The sequence below is a fragment of the Rhinolophus sinicus genome, chromosome 2 (genome assembly GCF_057876585.1).
Source record: "Rhinolophus sinicus isolate RSI-liver-muscle chromosome 2, RSI-T2T, whole genome shotgun sequence".
Lineage (NCBI taxonomy): Eukaryota > Metazoa > Chordata > Mammalia > Chiroptera > Rhinolophidae > Rhinolophus > Rhinolophus sinicus.
Genome location: NC_142502.1, coordinates 13,193,315 through 13,213,648, shown reverse-complemented (window position 1 = coordinate 13,213,648; position 20,334 = coordinate 13,193,315). Strand labels below are relative to the sequence as shown.

The 20,334-nt window shown below is 41.9% G+C and overlaps 1 protein-coding gene across 3 annotated transcripts in view; it reads left to right on the top strand.

Moving 5' to 3' along the window:
• The window catches only part of ESR1 (estrogen receptor 1), a 354,777-nt gene extending 335,361 nt beyond the window's left edge, over positions 1-19,416 (top strand). For all 3 annotated transcript variants that reach the window (XM_019735446.3, XM_019735444.3, XM_019735445.3), the window contains exons 8-9: positions 14,887-15,070; positions 19,032-19,416. In XM_019735446.3, coding sequence (XP_019591005.3) covers positions 14,887-15,070; positions 19,032-19,266 — 419 coding nt within the window. In that variant the 3' untranslated portion in view covers positions 19,267-19,416. The remainder of the gene's footprint in view (positions 1-14,886; positions 15,071-19,031) is intronic.
• The last annotated feature ends 918 nt before the right edge of the window (positions 19,417-20,334 follow it).

Genomic DNA, 20,334 nt, shown 5'->3' with positions numbered 1-20,334 from the left:
AGAGTCAGAAGGAAGGCAAGGGGGAATGTTCTGACTTCACCATCAAACTAACAGTGAAGGTCTCATCCAGCCGCTAGACCTCTCTTCACTGGCTTTCTCAAATGGATATAATAATTCTAAATAGTCCTATTAACTGAATAGGTTTGTTATGGCATAACAAGATAGTTTAAAATATAAGCTAACATCACCATTACTGTTACAGTCTGGTTTTTTCTTTCTATAAGAGAAAATATTTAGCAATCTAATAGCCTACCAAGATTTTGGTATCAAGATTTCCCTGTTCTAATTAAATGACTAGAACTACACTCAGGCCCTATATTTGGATAGGCCTTGGACACCCTTCCTCCGCCCTTGTGCCTGGCATACTGAACTATAATCTAAAAGTGTGTTGACGCTTGAACCAACAAAAACCATGGGAAAACAATAAAATCTAACCATTTATTTTAGCTCAGAAGAGAAATAAAATATTTTTTTTTTGATGGGTTTTTGTTTCTCCACAAGATACTCATTGAAACAGTAAAAGCCATAATAGAATGTGTATGGTTTCCTGCAACATTTAAGGGGAACATCTTCAACTTTTGAGTTCAAGCCAAACATCCCTGCACTTAGCTCGAAGACCATCCTCTGGGCCTAACCTGTCAAGCGCGGCCCCATGGCTCTGTCCAACTACTTCTGTTGGGTTGAAAGAAAGATAGAGAAACAAACTCCCTGCTGCAACGTCCATCTTCCCCTGGCCCTCCCATGGTGTCCTTGAGTGCTGCTTCTGCTTCTGCTTCCTTCAACTTTCCCCCGGAGGGCATATGGTGACTTTTGTACGTTGAGGTCCCTTGAGCTCCATTTTCTGAGTTTTCATTTTACATCTACTTTTTAGGTTTTCTTTATTTTCTGGCATATAAAAAAAGACAGCAATACCCCACTGAACTGAGGGATACCCATAGCTTTAAAAGCTACTATTAGCTTAAGTACCATGTGTTGAGGATTTACTACTTTCCAGGCATTGTGTTAAGTGCTGGAAATGCAAAGTTGTCTTATGTGGCCTTATCTATGGAATGGAGAGAGTAGTAGTTTCTGTGTGTGGTCCACACGAGGTGGGGCGTCTGGACTGCTCCCTGGAGCCGAGGGGCTGCTCCATCCAGGGGACTCAGTAGTCATCACAATAGTGATAATAGTAGGAGTCCTTGGGAAGGCAGTGCCTACGTCCAGGACTTCATGGTCTGAAGATAAAGACAGATATAAAAAGAGAGCTATTCTCTTTAAAAAGAAAGTTGTGATTACAAAATATAAGATGTTTAATTTACATCATTTAAGGGTAAAATATATATTATAAAGGAAATAAAGAAAAACCTGAAGTTAACCAGCTACGTGGACGTTTTGACGTATCTTACTGCAATACAGTATAGGGGTTAAGAGCCAGTGACTCTAGTTCCCAGTTCAAATCCCCTTTCTGCTACTTCTCTGAATTGTATAACTTTGGACATGTTGCTTAAACCTTTTGTGCTCTGTTTCCTGGTCCGGGAACCAGAGAATATAATAGTGCCTACCTGTTAATACAAGTTAGCTCTCGGAACAATGCCTACTTAGACTGATAATCGTGCTAGGTACTATTATTTTTCTTTTCGTACTGTGTGTGTATATATTCATACTTATATTTTTGCATTTTAATTAAGAGTATACACATGCACTTTCTTTAAAAACAAGATTTTAAATTGCCACAAAATCATTCGTGAAGATATAACATCATGTATACGTCTTTTGCACATTTTTGATTATTACTTTGGATATGTTTCTAGAAGTGGGTTTGCTGGATGAAAGAGTATACATAATTTTAAGGCTCTTTGGAGCATATTGCCCATTGCTCCAAAAAGCTTTACCAAATTGCGTTCACATAAACGTAACATTACCATGCAAAGTGGTAGATGGAGGTGGGAGCTAAGTGCTGGGGAGTCAGAGAAAGCTGACAGCTCCCTCCACCCAGACACTGCCTTCAGCTGTGAAAGGCCCACGGTCAGGAATTTCTATCACATTACTTCTATAATGTGATAAACATCACATTATAAACACCCCAAGCTCCCCTCTTTTGGAGCAAATTATCATCTGAGAATTTTGTCTGATTATCTGTATAGGGGCTTGTTATATTAATTTTAAATTTTATGACTTGTACAGACACTGTGCTGGTGAACTGCTCTTTTTCCAAGCAATCAGGGTGCACAAAGGGTTGGCATTTTATGTCTTACCTTCTGCCTTTGGTCTCTTTGCCATTGATTTTTTTTTTAAAAAAGGTGATATTTACAAAGAGACAAGATGGTGAATGGCGGGAAATGCACCTCGCTTTCAAAACTCATCTAGGGAAGGACAACCTGGCTCCTCCAATGATTTCCTTTGCTCTGGGTTCTGGAGCTTGGTATCATTGACATGACCTTTCCTTGTCAATAGTGAGCTCGGAGGAAGCAACTTACCATGTGACTCCATTACCCCTACAGCGCATGCCTTCGCTAGTGATCAGGGAGCTGCTGGTTCAAAGAGCACCCTGTTTAATCCGACTGAGACCCCCAGATCACATGCTGTCTCATCTCCAAATTCTTGTAACTGGGCTTCACAGTGTGGCTGAACAGGAACCCCAGGAGGGGACTGGCAGGAACCCTTTTTTCTCCTTGAAAATTAGCATCAACAAGAATAGTGAATTAAACCCAGAATGTAAACCCATTTTCACCTTGACAGGCGAAGCATCTGCCCTTTCTCTTCGTATAGCGAACGGTACCCTTTGAATGAGATAACATGAATTTCACATTTAGTGAAAGCCAAACATGTAGCACCTTCTAGTAAAACCAAATGTTGTGGTTTCTTTGCATTTAAACTTGCAAGTCCTTTGGGGCCAATGTGTTATCAGTCTTTGAGATTGATTTTCTTTGGTGCTTAGATATGTAGCTCAGGTTGTTGATGACATATCAGAGGTATTTCCAGCTAAGAAAATTATTCTCAGAAGGTTTAGTAACAAATTTGTGAGCTCCACTTCCTGCCAAAATGGCAAGCCTTGAAAAGTGTCAGAAATGTAAACAGCCTTCAGGATGATAGAAATATTAGGAAAACAGTAAGAATGAGTATTCCCACAGCAAGCTCCCTATTACTTGGAATATCCATTCATCAGCTACCTTGTCTCATCAGTCCAGGCACTGACAAAGCTTGTGAAATAAAAGGAATGAGAGGGACTTTGATTTTGTATTTTTAATAGCATTTTCCTCCACCAGATTATGAAAGTCATATATGCCCAAGGCAGAGAATTTGGAAAATACAGAAAACCACCAAGAAAAATAATGTCCCATGGAATCATCAATTTCACCACACAAAAGTAATCATTGTTAACATTTTGGTGAAAGTTCTTAATTAAAGAGACATTTAGACGATGGTTGTATACACCAGCACTCCCTTTCTCCATCTTGCACCCTGTTTTGAAAAGCTGGATGGCTGCTAACTCATTCCAGGAAAATTATTAGTTTTCTCAAATATAACAGGTGGCGAGTCCATTGGCAGTCATTTCTAGTTCCTCACAAACCTTGAAGTTAGGAAATTCTTTGTGTAGCTTCTGATCACTGGGGCCGGGACTGGGGTATATTTGGGTTCTAGTTCTAGCTCTGCCGCTTACTTACTGATGACGGGGTGACGTTGGCCAAGTCCAGCCTAGCTGCCCTGCCTGAAACCCCTTCCCGCTTGAGCATCCACTAGCCCCAGTTCCTAACCTCTCTTAGCTTGTTTACCAATGATTCAAATACTTGGAGTGTTTCAGCAGGGGTGTTGTTTATACATTAAAAAATTTAAATTTTATTTATCAATAATCTATTTTTGTAGAGCAGTTTTAGGTTCCCAGCAAAACTGAGTGAAAGGTACAGAGATTCCCATGTATCTTCTCCTCCCCCCCCCCCCACAGCCTCCCACACTGTCAAAATCCTGTACCAGAGTGGGACATTTGTTACAACTGATGAACACAGGTTTACAAACTATTATCATTCAAAGTCCATAGTTTACATTATGGGTCACTCTTGGTGTTGGACATTCTATGGGTTTTGCCAAATGTATAATGACATGTATCCGTATTTAGAGTGTCATACACAGTAGTTTCACTGCCCTACAAAACCTCTGTGCTCTGCCCATGCATCCCTCCTTCGCCCTAACCCCTGAAAACCCTGAGCTTTGTAATGTCTTCGCAGTTTTGCCTTTTCTGGTATGTTATTTAGTGAAGTCTTACAGTATAAAGGTTTTTCAGGTTGGCTTCTTCCACTTAGTAGTATGCATTTAAGATTTTTCCATGTCTTTTGATGGTTTGATAGCTTATTTGTTTTTAGCATTGAACAATATTCCATTATCTGGATGTACCAGTTTATTTATCCATTCACCTATTTTAGGACATCTTGGTTGCTTCCAAGTTTTTGCAGTTATAAATAATGGTGCTATAAGCATTGATGTGCAGGTTTTTGTGTGGACATAAAATTTTCAGCTCCTTTGGGTAAATACCAATGAGCATAATTGTTGGATTGTATGGTAAGAGTATGGTTAGTTTTGTAAGAATCTGCCAAATTGTCTTCCAAAAAGGCCATGACATTTTTCATCCCTGCAAGCAATAATTGAGAGTTCCTGTTTCTCTATATCCTTACCAGCATTTGGCGTTGTCAGTGTTCCAGATTTTTCCGTCCTGATAGGTGTGTAGTGGTATCATATTGCCTTTTAATTCGCAATTCCTTAATGGCATGATGTGCTGCATCTTTTCATGTGCTTATTTGCCATCTGTGTATTTCTTCTTCAGTGAGCTGTGTATGCAGATATGCCCATTTTTAAATTAGGTTGTTTGTTTTCTTATTGTTGACTTTTAAAAGTTCTTTGTATATTTTACATAACAGTTCTTTATCAAATATGTCTTTATGCAAATATTTTCTCCCAGTCTATGGCTTATCTTCTCATTCTCTTCATATCATTAGTTTTTAAACCTTTTTCTGCTGAAGGCTTGTGTTCTAGAAGGACCCTCCAGGTTACCAGAAGATGGGGAACATGGTCAGAGGGAGAAAGGCCGAGTGAGTAGGGTCCAGCCGCCACCCCACCATTTCTCCTTGTTTAATCAGAAAAGTATGACGTCACACAGTTTATATATGAGGGTTTCGCAAGAGAGTCACTTTTGTTTTAAAGGATTTGGGTGCTCAAAATGGTCTGGAAATCACCAAATTAGATGAACTTAAGATCCCTTCTAAAACCGTAATTCTGGAATTCTGTATCTCCTTTTTGCAATATAATAAAACCTATTTCCTTTTAAGGAAGAGTGAGATAAACCTGTCACAGTCATGTGACACTTTTTCAATACAACTTTCTTTCACTGTAGCATTCATTTGAAATGATGGCACTGATACACCTAAACATTTATATGTGCATTATACATGCCCACCAATCTCTCTGAAATAGTGATTTTTGCCACTAATTTTTGTTTTTTAAAATAATCAGAGATAACTATCAGCCATTTCAATTCTATACCTAGGAAAATGGGGGGAGCAGATCTGAATCTTTGTGGTTCTGGAGGTAAACATGCAAATCAGAATCAAGAAGGTGTGAGCTTCACCATTACTGGCCAGTGCTGAGCAACAAGGCAATTCAGGGTGATGTGGGCATGTGCACTTAGACAATAAGATGGCCTTAGATAGTACATCATCTCCTCTGGATTTGGGGTGAACTCAGATGAATGTTTAATGATTATGTGTAAACATTTATATTCACACTAACACTCTTCATTGATTTGGCAGAGGACGGAGGGATGTCTTTCTCATTTTTAAATTCATATATTGCCTATTCCACAGAGGATTTGAAATGGTTTACTACATTTTGTGTGATGCAAAATGAGTAAAACAATATTTGACAAAATCGGTAAAAAGAGGGAAATAATGTGAATAAAATAAAAAGTCCAAGAATCAAACGAGCGCACAGAAGTACATCTGTGCAGTTTCTAGGAGTGGGCCACAGATTTGGCTCTAAATGTCCTTTGCTTGGCCAAAGTAAAGAGAAAAACACATTCCGTTATAAGGTTCACAGGCTTTTAATAAAAATAAAATAAAATACACCAGTTGCTCAACATAAAAACTTTCCTTTAGGGAAATCTTTACAAAGTCTATTTCTCAAAACCAGGACTTGATAAGGATTGTGCAACTGAACATTCACAGTGTTTTATCCTCTGGTGAGAAACCCGAGTGCAGATATTTTGGGTTGCCAGTCCAGGGAAGACCCATGTGTTTTGATGATCAGCTGGGCAGTGGTTAGGGCTAAAATCTCTTTGAAAATTGTCAACTGCATGTGGTATCTGATAGGATAAGCTCAAGCCCTTACCATTACATCAACAAGGGTGAAGGTCAAGAGCTGGGCTAAGGCACTGTAGGCGGTAGGGCACATAATATGGAACAGGGAGCATTTAAATGCTACTTCATTTCATGGTATACCAGATCAGGAGTCTAATCTCCAATCTGCCTGTTCAGGATCATTTCTCTTCATAAGCGTCTGGTGCAGATGTCCAGGTGTATTCTGCTCACTGCTGTTGTGTAATAAACTACCCCCAAAATTAACAGCTAAAACATACAAACAACAACAACAACAACAAAGGTTTGGATTCTGTTGGTCATGAATTGGGAGAGGGCACAGAGGGAATGGCTTATTTCTTCTCCACAGTGTCTGGGACCTCAGATGGGGAGACTCATCAATTAGGGGTCATTTGATAGTCGTGGGGTAGAGTCATCTTGAGTTGTTTTTACGCACATGCTGGCAATTGATGCTAGCTGTTGGCGGGTACATGGGCTGGTGCTGTCAACTGGGATGCTTATCTGTGGTTTCCCCACGGAACCTGGGCTTCCACACAGCCTCGTGCTCTCTACACGTACCTCTCAGAAGGTGGCGGCGGCTCCAGAAGCAAGTGCCCCACCTGACAAGGCAGCCATTTGTCCTTTGAGCTGTGTGGCCTTGTATGACAGTCCCTTAGAAGCTGTGCAGCATCACTTCCAGCCTGTTATTTTTATTTTTTATTACAAGCAAGCCATGGGTCCACCCAGACTCAAGGGAGGGGCATGGATTGCACAGTTAATGGCAGGAGAGCCAAGATCACATTGTAGAGAAGCATGTCGGAGGGGAGGTCTTGCTGTGGTCATCTTGGAAAAATACAGTCTGCTCCAATATGAAAGAGCTGCTTCCTACTCTGTTGTCCTTAAAATGACGGGTAAGAAAAGGTGAGGTCCCGGGAAAGGAATTCATCTGGCCTTTTCTGGGAAAACAATGCAACCATCAAGACCTCCCAAGAACAGGCCAGCTCAATAGGACGAGGAGCTCTGCATGCAACCTTGTGAACAAACTCCTCTGTAATAGATGGGCGGCACACTTTCCATCAAAATGTCTTCTTCTTGACCTCAGAACCCTACTAATCGACTGTTTAAGGAATAAGAAAATGAAAACTTTCGCTGTTTCTTAATATGTTACAGATATAACTAACAAAACTAAGTCTCCTAAGCAAAATGTGGATTCATAATGGCTATATCCTAATAGATAGAATAAGGCTAGGATACTATTTATTACAAAAATTAAAAAATGCAATTTTCAACTTTTTCTGTCTGACTTATTTGATTTAGCATAATAATGTCAAGATCCATCCATGTTGTCGTAAATGGCACTATTTCATCTTTTCTTATGGCAAAATAGTATCCCAATAAACTTAAAAAAATCCAATTTCACAAGTAAATGTGAGACACATGGCTGCCACTTCATTTTTTTTAAAAGTACACATTTAAGATTTCTTCTCAAGTTAGTTGAATCAGTACATCAGTCTCACAATCTGAAATCGTCATTAAGAGATTTATCCTTTGAGTCAGCTCGAATGTATTGACTTACCGAATATTTATATTCTAAAATATTTAGTAGATTTCACAAAAAGTTATACTAAATTGATAAATGTCACTGAATCATTAACATATGATTTCATACACATCTGTGTCAAGATGGCACTTGTGGGTATAGAATAATGCCACATGAACAGGACCACCATGTACCCATGTTGGGTTCTGGCAAGAACACCTATCTTCACTGTGATTCGTCTCAGTTTGAGATCACTTAGAAGAGGATTTGGATGAGTTTGTGATCTTAGAAATACTAGTGAATAGTAAACATTGTTCGAGGATTGGGTTACAGACAAGTTCTTCACCTTTCAGGTGAAAAATCATGCATCAGTAGGAAAATGGACGTTTCCTATCTGTGGACAAATACTGCTATAAGCAATACTCTCTTTGTTCAGTTCATGACATGAGAAGTCAGTCCCTGCATGGCACAAAGCAATCTCTTTGAAATCCTCAGTAATGTTGGGAGCTGCATCTCTGAATCATGACTAACTGAACGTTCTGAATTCTGTGGCATGCCCCTTGGTTCTTTAACATATTGGTTGCTATGGAGTGTGTCAGTATTTAGAATGAATGGTTAGCAAGATAGGGATGGTGAGGTGGTTCCAGAATCTAGGTCATGGTTTCTGTAATAAAATGTGAAATATTGGCATCTGGGGAGGGAGATAACTTCTAAGTAAACTGTGCAACGTAAGACGTGAGAAATGTGGAAAATGGCAACAAAAGGAGGCATGTGAAACCTCCCTGTGACTTTATCTCTTCTTATACAAATGTATTCATTTATTCAATCATTTATTCTTATACAAATATATTCATTTATCTAACCAAAATATTTGTCACTTTCATTAAAGGGAGACAACTTCAATAACAAATAAATTGCAAACTGTGCAATGGCTCAAACACCTGGAGGTTTATTTCCTGTTTACTCAACAATGTCAGAGCCTCTTCCATGTGGCTCACGCAGGGACTCAGGCTGATGAGGGCTGTGCAATCTGAACTGTGTGGCCTCCAAGGTCTTATTAAGAGTTCTTGCCATTGTAACCAGCCAGCCAGAAAGAGGACCAAGCAGGGAGGACCACACGGAGAGGACAGCCTCAAAGGCGTTTCGCATCAGGATCAGGCCCTTTGCGCAGAAAGAGGGTACAGGTCATGTTTCCAAGATTTTACATTTTCGTGGCCACGATATAAAGAAACCATGGTAATCCCGTAATTCGTAATCCTAGCTGACCATAAGATTCATCAATGGGGAGATTTTTGAAAACACAGGTATCAGAGCTCCACCCCTAGCTGCCGGCCAAACAGGTTTGGGAGGAACTCCATGTGAGATTCTGAGAGACCACCACATCTGAAAATCACAAATCTTGGAGAACGATATCTTAGAATTGCCAGTAAATAATACCAGTCTAATAAAACATGCAAATCCCTTTGAATATCCTGAAATGAAATAAATATATTAGGTTGGTGCAAAAGTAATTGTGGTTTTTGCAATTACTTTTAACCTTTTAAATCGCAATTACTTTTGCACCAACCTGATATAATAGTTTATACATGTAGTTTTTTGAAATCAATATAATGTCATAACTTCATACAAGGGAGAAATGATGTTAAACTGATTTAAAATAAAGTGATGTGTATTTCATTGCAGACACCCAGAGCTTGACTAAGGTAGAAAACATAATAAAGTAGGAAAATGCTTACATGTATTTATAATGAATGTTTGAATATAAGATGATTAGGAGCTTTACTGTACAGTAAGTACAGGCACATGAGAAAGCTGAGGTAGGGATGGATTACTTGAATAAGAAAACTAAAAACTAACCCAAACCTATTTATATATAAGAAGAGAGAAATAAATTAGACTGATTTAGTAATGACCTGTCAAGAAAAACCAGCTTGTCAAAGAAAAATATAAATAAATAAATAAGATGATTTTGCAAATGAGCTGGGCTTTATTATGTGTATTTTTAAAGTAATTCCCTTTGTTATGATACAGGATAAGGAAGTGCCAAAGTGTATAGAGGCATATATCGTATCTTAATAGCCTATGATAGTCCAGGCAAATATTCATTCTCTGGAACTTATAAAGGTCATATCCTTTGGGTAAGAATTGGAGAAGAGATGATGGATTGGCAAAAGAAACAGTAATACCTATAAGAGGTGATCAAGAAATGTGTGGGAAACCTCTGGAGACAATGTCAGTGTTAAGACAGAAAGACAAGAAAGAACCCCAAAATAATTTGAATATGTACTTTTCACAAAATGGATTTCTTATCCTGCTACAAAATTATTTAAAAACATGTCAGAGGCAATAACACAATATTTCATTGATGTCTACTACTTTATAATAGTTGATTATAATTTTACATCTCGTGAATATATTTGCAACCAACTGTGTTGCCTGTCTAAGACATGTACAACTACACTGAAATAATTTCAACTAAGCATCTAGTGGGAAAGCTTATGTAACACATTCAATTGCCAGACTGCATAAAGTCAAAAAGTGTTTAATCATTTTGAGAAAAGGTATTCCATTTAAGTTTCCCTCTCTATAACCAACTTGCATGCTGGACCTTTTGTGTACGGCCTTGTAAAAGCTTTCAGAAAGTTTCACTATGAATTTTTATTTGTAGTACAAATTAGTTCAGTAGGACATTCAAGAAAAAAAAAAAAATCCTTCATTGTTTTGGACTATCCTGCACGTTGTAGGCTATCCAGCACAGCCACCCCCACTAACTGGCTGTAGTAACCAGGGGGTGTTCAAACAGCCCAGAAGGGACAGTACCATCCTGAAAAGAACAGCAGTCAGGGAAAGCACAAAACAAACATGGTGCTCATCAAACTGTCAACCTTGAAGGCCCTTCTGAGCAAATGTGCTATTTGTTTGTGGAAGCAATTCTCAGCAGAAAACCTGAAAGGCGGATGGGCCAACTAATCACTGGGTGAACAGGATAAGAAGAGAAGTTCCTTTTATCCCGGTTTTCTGGCCCAGACCACTTATAACTGTGGACTTGAGTTTTCTTCACTATCTTTTTCCTTTGAGTCATTCCCTTTTTTGTTGTCAAGCTGCCATAGATTGAAGGACTCTCCCAGGGTCCTTTTGGAAAAGAAACAATGTGGCCTTGCTGAAGAATTTGTCCTCAAGCCACTGGCCTCAGCCATCCTCACTTTTCTAGGAGCAATTAGCTGTGGCCCCCAGCAGAGGTCAATGCCAGGCAATGCCAAGCACCCCGGTTGTGCTAGTGCTTCCGCCTGGGCATGGCCAGGTGTATATGTGCACTGCAGCGTTCTTTCCTGCATTCCTCCAACTTCTGGAAAACTCCTTTCCCTGGAAAAGTGATGGGGGTGGAGAAGGGTTCCTGTAGAGTGGAGAGCAAAACGGAAGAAGAAAGAGTGTTCAAGCAGAGTGAGAGAAGGCGAGGGAGACAGAGGAATCAAGAGTCAGTGAAAGCAAGAGAGTGAGAAAGATTGAATTGAGATCTCTTATACATGGGGGTGTCCCTACGGTCTTGGTCCCCATTCTTTTCTACCACCAGATTTCTCCACAGACTCTTCCTACAACTCCCTATGTTGGCTGCAAGAAATCAGAATGTGTAGAAGCTCAGATCTGCCGACAACACTTCCAGACTGGATAATGACATACAGATTGTTTTTTTTTCATCTTTGGGATTTGGAGCAGCCTTGAGAGTTGCAAAAGCCTGCCTTGTGGCAAGAATGTTTCTGAAGGCCCTCAGTGTCTGGTCACTGCCTCTGTGCTGCTGAGAACAGTGGTGCAGCCGTCGGGGTGGCAGAGACCACCTGGGATATGGAGAAATTACCAGCAGCCCTGTTTTGCTCTTCCCAGAGCACCTGAAGCATTCCGGGAATTTGGATTTCTGTTGTTTCTCTCCAGCGGTCCCTTAGGGGCAATAGGCAGCAAACATGGACCCCATTTTGCCAGAAAAGCCCAAAGAGATGATGGCTGTTGTTGTCAGTTATTGGCATTTCAATTGGACTGTATTTTTACTTCTAAGTATATTTGCACAGCTAGGAAGCATCTTCTGATGAGGATGAGATGATATGCTGTATTGGTGCCAAGACAGGACTAGAAAAACAGGCTTGTTCTGAAAATGGCCTGCCTCCTGAGAGTCAGTGTTAAGAAAATTCTTTCTCCACAGGCAATATCTGCTCTTTAAACATTAACACTTAGAAGGAAATAAGGCTTGAAACCTTTATCACGTAATACAGTGCACGCACACTGTAACTTCTCCTTGAAAGCATGCTGAAGAAAGGAATCCATACATGCGTGCCAGGGAAGATGGGGGTTCAGCAACCCACAAGGAAACTCCACACACGGGATCTGAGTGCCAAGGCTCTGACGACCTCTGTTGCCAAGGGCAGAGTGCAGCGTTGGCCCTCAGGACGGCTGAGATTCTAGCACATTCTGTTCTAACCCTATGCGCGTGAGCAGGAAGGCCAACTGCTGCACGAGTGTCATCTTCCTAGGGGTGGCCATCCAAGCTGTTTGCTCCTCGAACAAGAATGGGCTTATTGGTGAATGAAGCCAGCCTCCCGGGTGGTAACAAAAAAAGAAAACTGGTAGAAAACGCATCATCCAAGTTGGATTAATTCAGCTCTATAGCCTGGGCAGGTTCCCAGTATATCCAGCCAGATGCAGGGCCTCTGGGAGATGTGAGGCTAGGTAGACTGTGTGTGGTGAGAGGCAGAGCCATGGAGACTCAGCAGAAGCCACCCGACCCCCAACCCATGGCTTCCCTACCATCCTTTATCTCCTGGCCAAGCCCAAGGCCACTGGACATTTGCCCATTTTTCTAATTGGATACATTCTTTCTCTATCAACAGCCCACATGGAACATAAGTGAAGTAATCTAGCAATTTCTTTCTTATCCCACTGCCTGTCTGCTGCTTACTCGTTCTGTGCTCTATTTGCTTTGGATCAAAGTGCCCCTGGGTACCAAAAGCTACATTATTCTATTCAGCTGCCTGTTGATCCTGATTGCTCTAGTTTGGTTGTTATGTGTGTTTTAACTCTTATCCATTTCCATTCTGGGCAATTACAACGTTTACTATGCGTTCCTCTGTGTAAGTGTTTTCCCCATTCCCAACATACAGGCTGCTGTGTGAGCCTTAACTGGTCACAACATTACAACTGCAAAGTCAGGGAGTGATGAACTTGAGAGTCTTTTTTTTTAAAATCAATTATTTACTGAGAAAACTATTTTTTTTTTTTTTAAATTGAGGAATATTGGGGAACAGTGTGTTTTTCTAGGACCCATCAGTTCCAAGTCGAGTCATTGTTTTCAATCTAGTTGTGGAGGGCGCAGCTCACTGGCCCATGTGGGAATCGAACCGGCGACCTTGGTGTATGAGCAATGTGCTCCAACCACCTGAGTCATCCAGCCGCCCCAAACTTGGGAGTCTTAACTTGGAGGTACCAGTGAGGACAGAGGGGGGAAGAGGAGAAGAAATAAATATATATATATAAGAAATATATTTATGAAATATTAATTATATTTACATATTTATAAATATCTTATACACATTTACACATACTTATAAGAAAAATATTTATTTCTATCCACTCTTATTTTGAAATAAGACCGAAAAAATATTGCTAAATATATATCATCATGGAGAAAATATCACATCACGTACTCCCTGCGAGATGGTATGATTCGGCAGAATGGGGCTTATTTCTGGAGTATTTACTTGAGAGCAAATCCATCATGTGGTCCCAAGACAAGACTGGTCGGTCCATCCTGCCCTCCTCCTGCTCTCAACACTTCGTATTTTATCAGTCTCCTTCTTCTGGTCCTTGGGCTGAGCTTACAAGTTAGTCGAATAGTCAGGATTCTTTCACCTGCAAGTGACAGAAACCCAACTCACACTGTCCTAAGCATGATGAATTTATGGATTCATGTGTTAAAAAGGACACTATGGAAGCTCCAAGCTCAAATGAAAAAAACGTAAGAAGCAGGACCATGGGACTGGAACCAGAGCTTCTCCCACTAACTCCCCAACCCCCAATAACTCATCTTTGCTTATTGTTACTCTGGTCCATTCTACAGACGGAAACTCCATATGCTGAGAAGATGCAACTTAACAGTCCCATATTCTCATCCTTCTAATTCGGCAACTCTAGAGGAAAGAATTTCTGTCTCACAACTTCCATATACAATTCCAGAAAAGCCTCAGATTGTCCAGTACAGGGCTGACACTATCCAAAAGAATGGGTTGGCCTGATTGTCTAGTTTTGGTCCTGAATCTACCTGTGGGCCAGGGAGTAGGAACTATTGCCAGAAGAAAGGCAACAGGGGAAGAAAAAAACAAAACTAAAACAAAAACAAAAACATGCCTGCCAGTGAAAAATAGCACTTTCCATGGTCCTCTACACCCATCATAAACCTTTCAGCTGAGGATGAAAAGTACTAAGGCCCTAAATCTGGCCTGAAATGTAACAGCAAGTTAAATTTTACCTGGAAAAATTACGTGTCAATCACTTAGCAAATCACTTTCACTTTCATCTTACCAGGAGGCCATGAGTCTCCTGAGCATCTCCATGATGACCTGAGGTAGAACCAGCTTGTCGGGCGTCAGTCTCAGCTTTGCTCCATCCTATTGGATGATCTTGGTTACCACATCTCTCTGCCTTTCGGTCTCTTTATGTGATAAGGAACATAAATGCCCTGCTCACAGGGTTGTCCTCAGCACTAATGGGATAATTTATGTTGGTGTATGACCTGTCAGAGAAGGGGTGGCTAGTGGAACCATGCAGTCCCAAGGTTAATAGTGCCTGGATGACAAACCCTGGAAAGTGGCTGACACACAGGAATTTTGCAGAGTTGCTTGGACCACTTGGGCCCCACACTTGCCCCTTGCTGTGCATGGGTGGGTAAGGCGCTGGCTCAGTGTATGTCCCACGTACACCCCCAGTCTCCTAGACCTCATCCTCTGTGAGTTTCTCCCTCTCACTGTCTCTTTGCACATTCAGGAGTGTACACATTTCTGTCCAGTACTCTGAAGTCTCTGGAAGAGAAGGACCACATCCACCGAGTCCTGGACAAGATTACAGACACCTTGATCCATCTGATGGCCAAAGCGGGGCTGACCCTGCAGCAGCAGCAGCGGCGCCTGGCCCAGCTGCTCCTCATCCTCTCCCACTTCAGGCACATGAGGTGAGGCACCTGGGGTTCCCCAGAGGACAGGCATGAAGACACAGGCCCCGAGCACATGTTACCGCTAGCCCACGAAGGGCTGATGCCTGGCTGCAGATAGCACACTCGGAACAGTTTCTGGTACATACTAAGCGTGAATGCTTTGGGAGGACGGAGAAGTCCAGGGTGTAGGGAAAGCTTCAGAGAGGAAGTGATAGTTATGCTCAGTTTGAAGCATGTGCCAGGTCTACGGGGGGGGGGGGGGGGGGGTCAGGAGGGGCATGTTTGGTCACTCACTTTGTCCCACCCAATCAAGGTAGGTCTGTGAGTACACCATGCCCTGAAGGCATAGGATACGTCCATTATGGTTCCTGTGTCATACTCTACTTACATACACTTAGAAATCCTAAACGAGAGACTCTCGGGCCAGATGCCTCATAGAGGTTCAACATTCACACTTCCATCCCTCTCAAATCCCTTCTTGTCACCGCCACTGGTGATACTCTAGTCCAAGCCACCATCACTTCCTTCTGGGTTTCCGCACCAGCCACCTAACACTCTTCCTTGCTTCCAGTCTTGAACCTTTATAATCCGTGCTCCACGATGAAGCCAAAGTGACCATTCGAATTCCAAATCTGATCATGTTTCCTTACTCAAAACTTTGAAATGGCTTCACACTGCAGTTAGATAAAAGTAGAAATCCTTTTATTTTGCTTACACTGCCTCTATGCTCTAGCTCCTACTTGACTTTCTAGGACTTCCTCACGGTCTCATCTCTAGCCGTTAACAACTGCTCTGTGAGTCATGCAGAAGTCTACTTCAGGCTGCACACTGGCTGGCCAGCTCCGTTTATCTCCGCTAGGCTCACTCACACATCTGTGAGTCAGCTGACTGGGGCCAGACGTAGCTGGGAGACTCTGCTTTAAGCTGTTGGCCTGCAGGTTGGCCAGGTGACTGTCCCACGTGTCTCTTAGCCTCCTGTACCCACTGGTTAGCTGGGACATATTCTTCTCACAGTGATGGCAGAGGAACAAGAAGGCAAGCCAGGTTGGGCAAGTGCATTTTAATCTTTTAGTTAAGTCACACCTACTGACATTCTGTTTGGCCAGCAAGTTACATGATGAAACCCTAAGTCAAGATTACGGACACGGCACAGGGAGGGAATATTTCTGAACAGTATTCCAATCTCTCGTAGCTCAGCTATCACTCCTTGCAGGAAGCATCTCCTGACCCTAACACCTAGTTGGGACTTATGCCCTGTTCTTCCTGATTGTTATTGCCCGTTGTATTACTTTTCTGCCCCATTAGACTGTAAGCAATATGAGGCAGCCATCACAATCCATCTTGCATACTCTGAGTAACCCCATACCACCTAGCATAGGCCTTGGCACATAGTAACTACTCAATAAATATTTTCTATAAGAGCTAAGGAAGGACATTAGCAGAGAAAATAGAACCTTTCTGTGCCAAAGGTGAAAGTGGCCTTGTTTCCATTCCCAATAGACACGTAAGGTGTCTGTCCGGAAGTTTTTGTGGATACTATTTCCATGAAAAGAACTCAGTCTTTAGGGAAGAGATGAAGAAAGTGGTGGAGGTTTTACTCCATGAAGGCCACATAAATGAGGTGAAGTGATGACACTAGGGGGACAGGTGTGACCTTGGGCTTACACTAGGACCCTAGAATGAAAAATAGATTCCTTTTCTTAGTGGCTATGAGGGAAGGGCCGAATGGCTGAAAAGGGCTGGATTAATTTTTAAGGGGCTTTTGAACCTTGAGACTATGAGTCAAATGGCAAGAAGTTTGTCCCAGGTGGTACCCTTTCTGGAGACAACCTTGCTTGAGAAAATAAATATATCTTTCTTTGTATCCCCTACAGTGCCCCATGTGAAGTCCTATATGTCACATATGCTGAAAGAATGAACAAATTATTTGAGTGTTTCCCCTACCCTATGAATTTGAAATTCCCAAATGATGGCTTCCACTTGACAAACTTTGGAAGAAAGTGAGTAGTCTCTGTTTTCAGGGATTCCCCAGGAATCCCCAAGTCACAGATGAAGGACTCACCTTGGCCAGGTAGAGTAGATGACTGCATTCGGGAGACACACTTCCAACCCTCTGTTTCTTTTGAAGAATATTACAAAGAGGGCAGTGAGGAGAGAATCAGAATAACATAATCCTTTACCAAATTTTCTGGCTGAGAATTTTCAAGGAGAGTAAACTTTTCTTTGAAAAAATGTGTTAGCTTTTACTCTGAGATAAGAATTTCAAAGATGTAGAAACAAAGAGGCATTGCCGATGAAGATTTTTATTTGTTTTTAGGAACTGCAGAATTTTCAAATCTATTAACTGCTTTTTAGCATCAGCAAACCTAATTAGTTAATACCAGATATATTTGCACTAAATTTACAGACCTTGCTAGTTTTACTGGAAATGTATGGCTGAGGGCAGCAATAGTGAGAGGGCTCTCTAGCATTTCTGTTTGAATTATTTGAAAAGCTGGAGAGAAGTTGCTATTTTGTTGAAAGCTTTAAACGTTCTCTCTCTGTCTCTCTGTCTCTGTCTCTGTCTCTGTCTCTCTCTCTCACACACACACACACACAAATATTTTGATGCCTCATTGCAACCCATCTAAGTCACAGAACTCTGTCTTATTAAGCTTGGCCCCAGCCATACGCTGTTACTCAGAGAATTTCACACCAGATTTCAGTGGACTGTAAATGTGATTCATTAGGTTGCACGAGTAAGACCGTGTCAGAGCCAGGGGGCATTTCACTTTAATAGCATTTTAAATTAAAACAAACAAACAAAAAAGCCCCCAAACAAAATACCACTTAAAAGTGTCATTTAGATTGTTGTGTGGTAAGACTGAATAGCTTTGATGCTGTATTTTCATGGCAGGTCTCCAACTTGTGCTGACTTTTCCCCTACTACAAATGCAAGTATATTCTAGGATATTTTCTTGGTCCTGCCTACTCATTATACTTTTTTTTTTTTTAAATTTCAAGCTAGATAATAGTTGTTCTATTTTTTTCCTGGTTGTGTGGTGGGGACAGAGCAGAGTGGCGCTGGGGGAGGAGGGCAGAGGAGGAGAGTGGTAAAAGAAATGCCATGTGCCTGCAATTCCCTAGGCCCATGTAGTCCCTATTTTCTGGACATTTATCACATTTTCAGCACTGTTCTAGGCCTGCAGGATGGGCAAATCGGTGCCATCACAGAACTTGCACTGTGTGTGTGTGTGTGTGTGTGTGTGTGTGTGTGTATGTACACACACACGTGAACTTGGGGGGTCAAGAATAAACATAAATGCACAATAGAAAAATTTCAGGTTGTCATAAGTGCTGGTAGGAAAATAGAGTAATGTGAAAGGGGACGGCTGAAGCGGCAGAAACATGAGACCACCACCACTGGGGTGGCACAATGCCTTTCAGGGGAGGTGGCATTAGAAGATCTCAGTGAAGTGCCCTCCAGGCAGAGGGAACAGCAAGTGCAGACATCCCGAGTCTGGAAGTAAAGAGAGCTTAGTTTCTTCAAGGGGCAACAGGAACCCAGTGTGGCTTAGAGAGAGCGTGTTTGGGGGCAGGCAGGAGGAGGTGGGAGCCACATCTGTTGGGCTTTGTAGAGCCTGGAAAGAAATTTAGATTTTATTCTGAGTTAAATGGAAAGGCACTTGAAAGTTTTAAGCAAGGGAACTTCTTAAACTATTTGCCACATTGAAAACAAACAAACAAAAACTCTGTCCTATCTGGCTGTATATCTCATCTGTTCTCTTTTGAGATATGATGAGGATAGACAGGGACAGGATCTCATTTGAATCAGTGGGAGGAAGTCACCTGCAGAGAGGATCCTAAAATGGCTCTTTAACCAGGAGAAAGATAGGCATACCGATGTCTTTGGAGTTTTTACTTCTGCTGCCTAGGAGTTTCAGCAGCTCTGGGTGTGCGATGGTCTAACGTGGTCCTGCCTGTATCTTCCTGCCCACAGTAACAAAGGCATGGAGCATCTGTACAACATGAAGTGTAAGAATGTGGTGCCCCTCTACGACCTGCTGCTGGAGATGTTGGATGCCCACCGCCTGCATGCCCCAACCAACCGCGGGGGTGCCCCCATGGAGCAGACGCACCAGAGCCAGATGGCCACCACTGGCTCCACTTCATCACATTCCTTGCCAGCGTATTACATCAATGGGGAGGCAGAGGGTTTCCCGACCACCATCTGAGAGCTCTCCGGCTCCCCCACGATTCTGACAATCCCTGGCAGCATTTTACCCACATCATACATCACTATAGCAACATTCTGCTCCTGCACACACCCCGGCATGCATGCACCTCCATGGCTTTCTAATATGAGTGGCCATTCATTTGCTTGCTCAGTTCTTAGTGGCACACCTTCTTTTGGGAACAGCCAAAGGGATTCCAGGGCTAAATTCTTTGTAACAGCTCTCCCTTTGCTACATTACTAAGCAGGAGGATTCCTGTAGTTTTCCGTGACTGCATTCAGTCTATGAGCTAGCTGGGGCTCAAATGACTGCATTTAAACTACTTGTTGAGAGCCAGGCCTGGAGAGTGGACATTTCACCTCTGTGAAGCACTTTTTAATGAATCTAAGAATAAGCCACAGGAAAAAATTGAAAGTGGCTCCTTTAACTGCTGACTTGGAAAAAGCTAGATCAAGGCTTTTTTATAGCATCCTCTTGTATTCCTATAGTAATATATTATTTTATTAAAGTAATACATTACAGCTTTTGCTGCGTTGCTTGGCTGTAGCAGAATATTCGGTGATTGTCTATTCATTTCCCCTATAGGAATACAAGTTGCACACACCGATGGAAAATCCTCTCGTTGTCAAGACTTTGTCAACTTAATACACTGCAACTTCAGATTTGCTGACTGCTCTTCTGTTGGCTTATGAGAGCACTGTGTACAGGTCATGGGGTTCCGGTTAATTCTGGCTTCCCGTGGACCTATGGAGAATAGCAAGTTGATCCCAGTTAAGTCACCTCCACATATACCAGTGTCCCTGTGAGGGATAAATTCTTGTTTTTTGTTTTTGTTTTCGTTTTATAAAAGAAAGCCCTCTGCCTCCCAGGACTTGCAGTAAATCTGCTTCAGGACCTGTTCTGGTGTGGTCTCACACTTACCAGCAGAGGGCGCGCTACTTGGATCTTCCGGGTATGTAATTTACACACATGACGAATTAGTCGTGTGTAGGGCCCAGCCTATGACCAAAAGCCGTTCAAATGAGTGAGCGCCCTGGTGACTCTTTAAGCCCTGGGGCACTGGGCTAA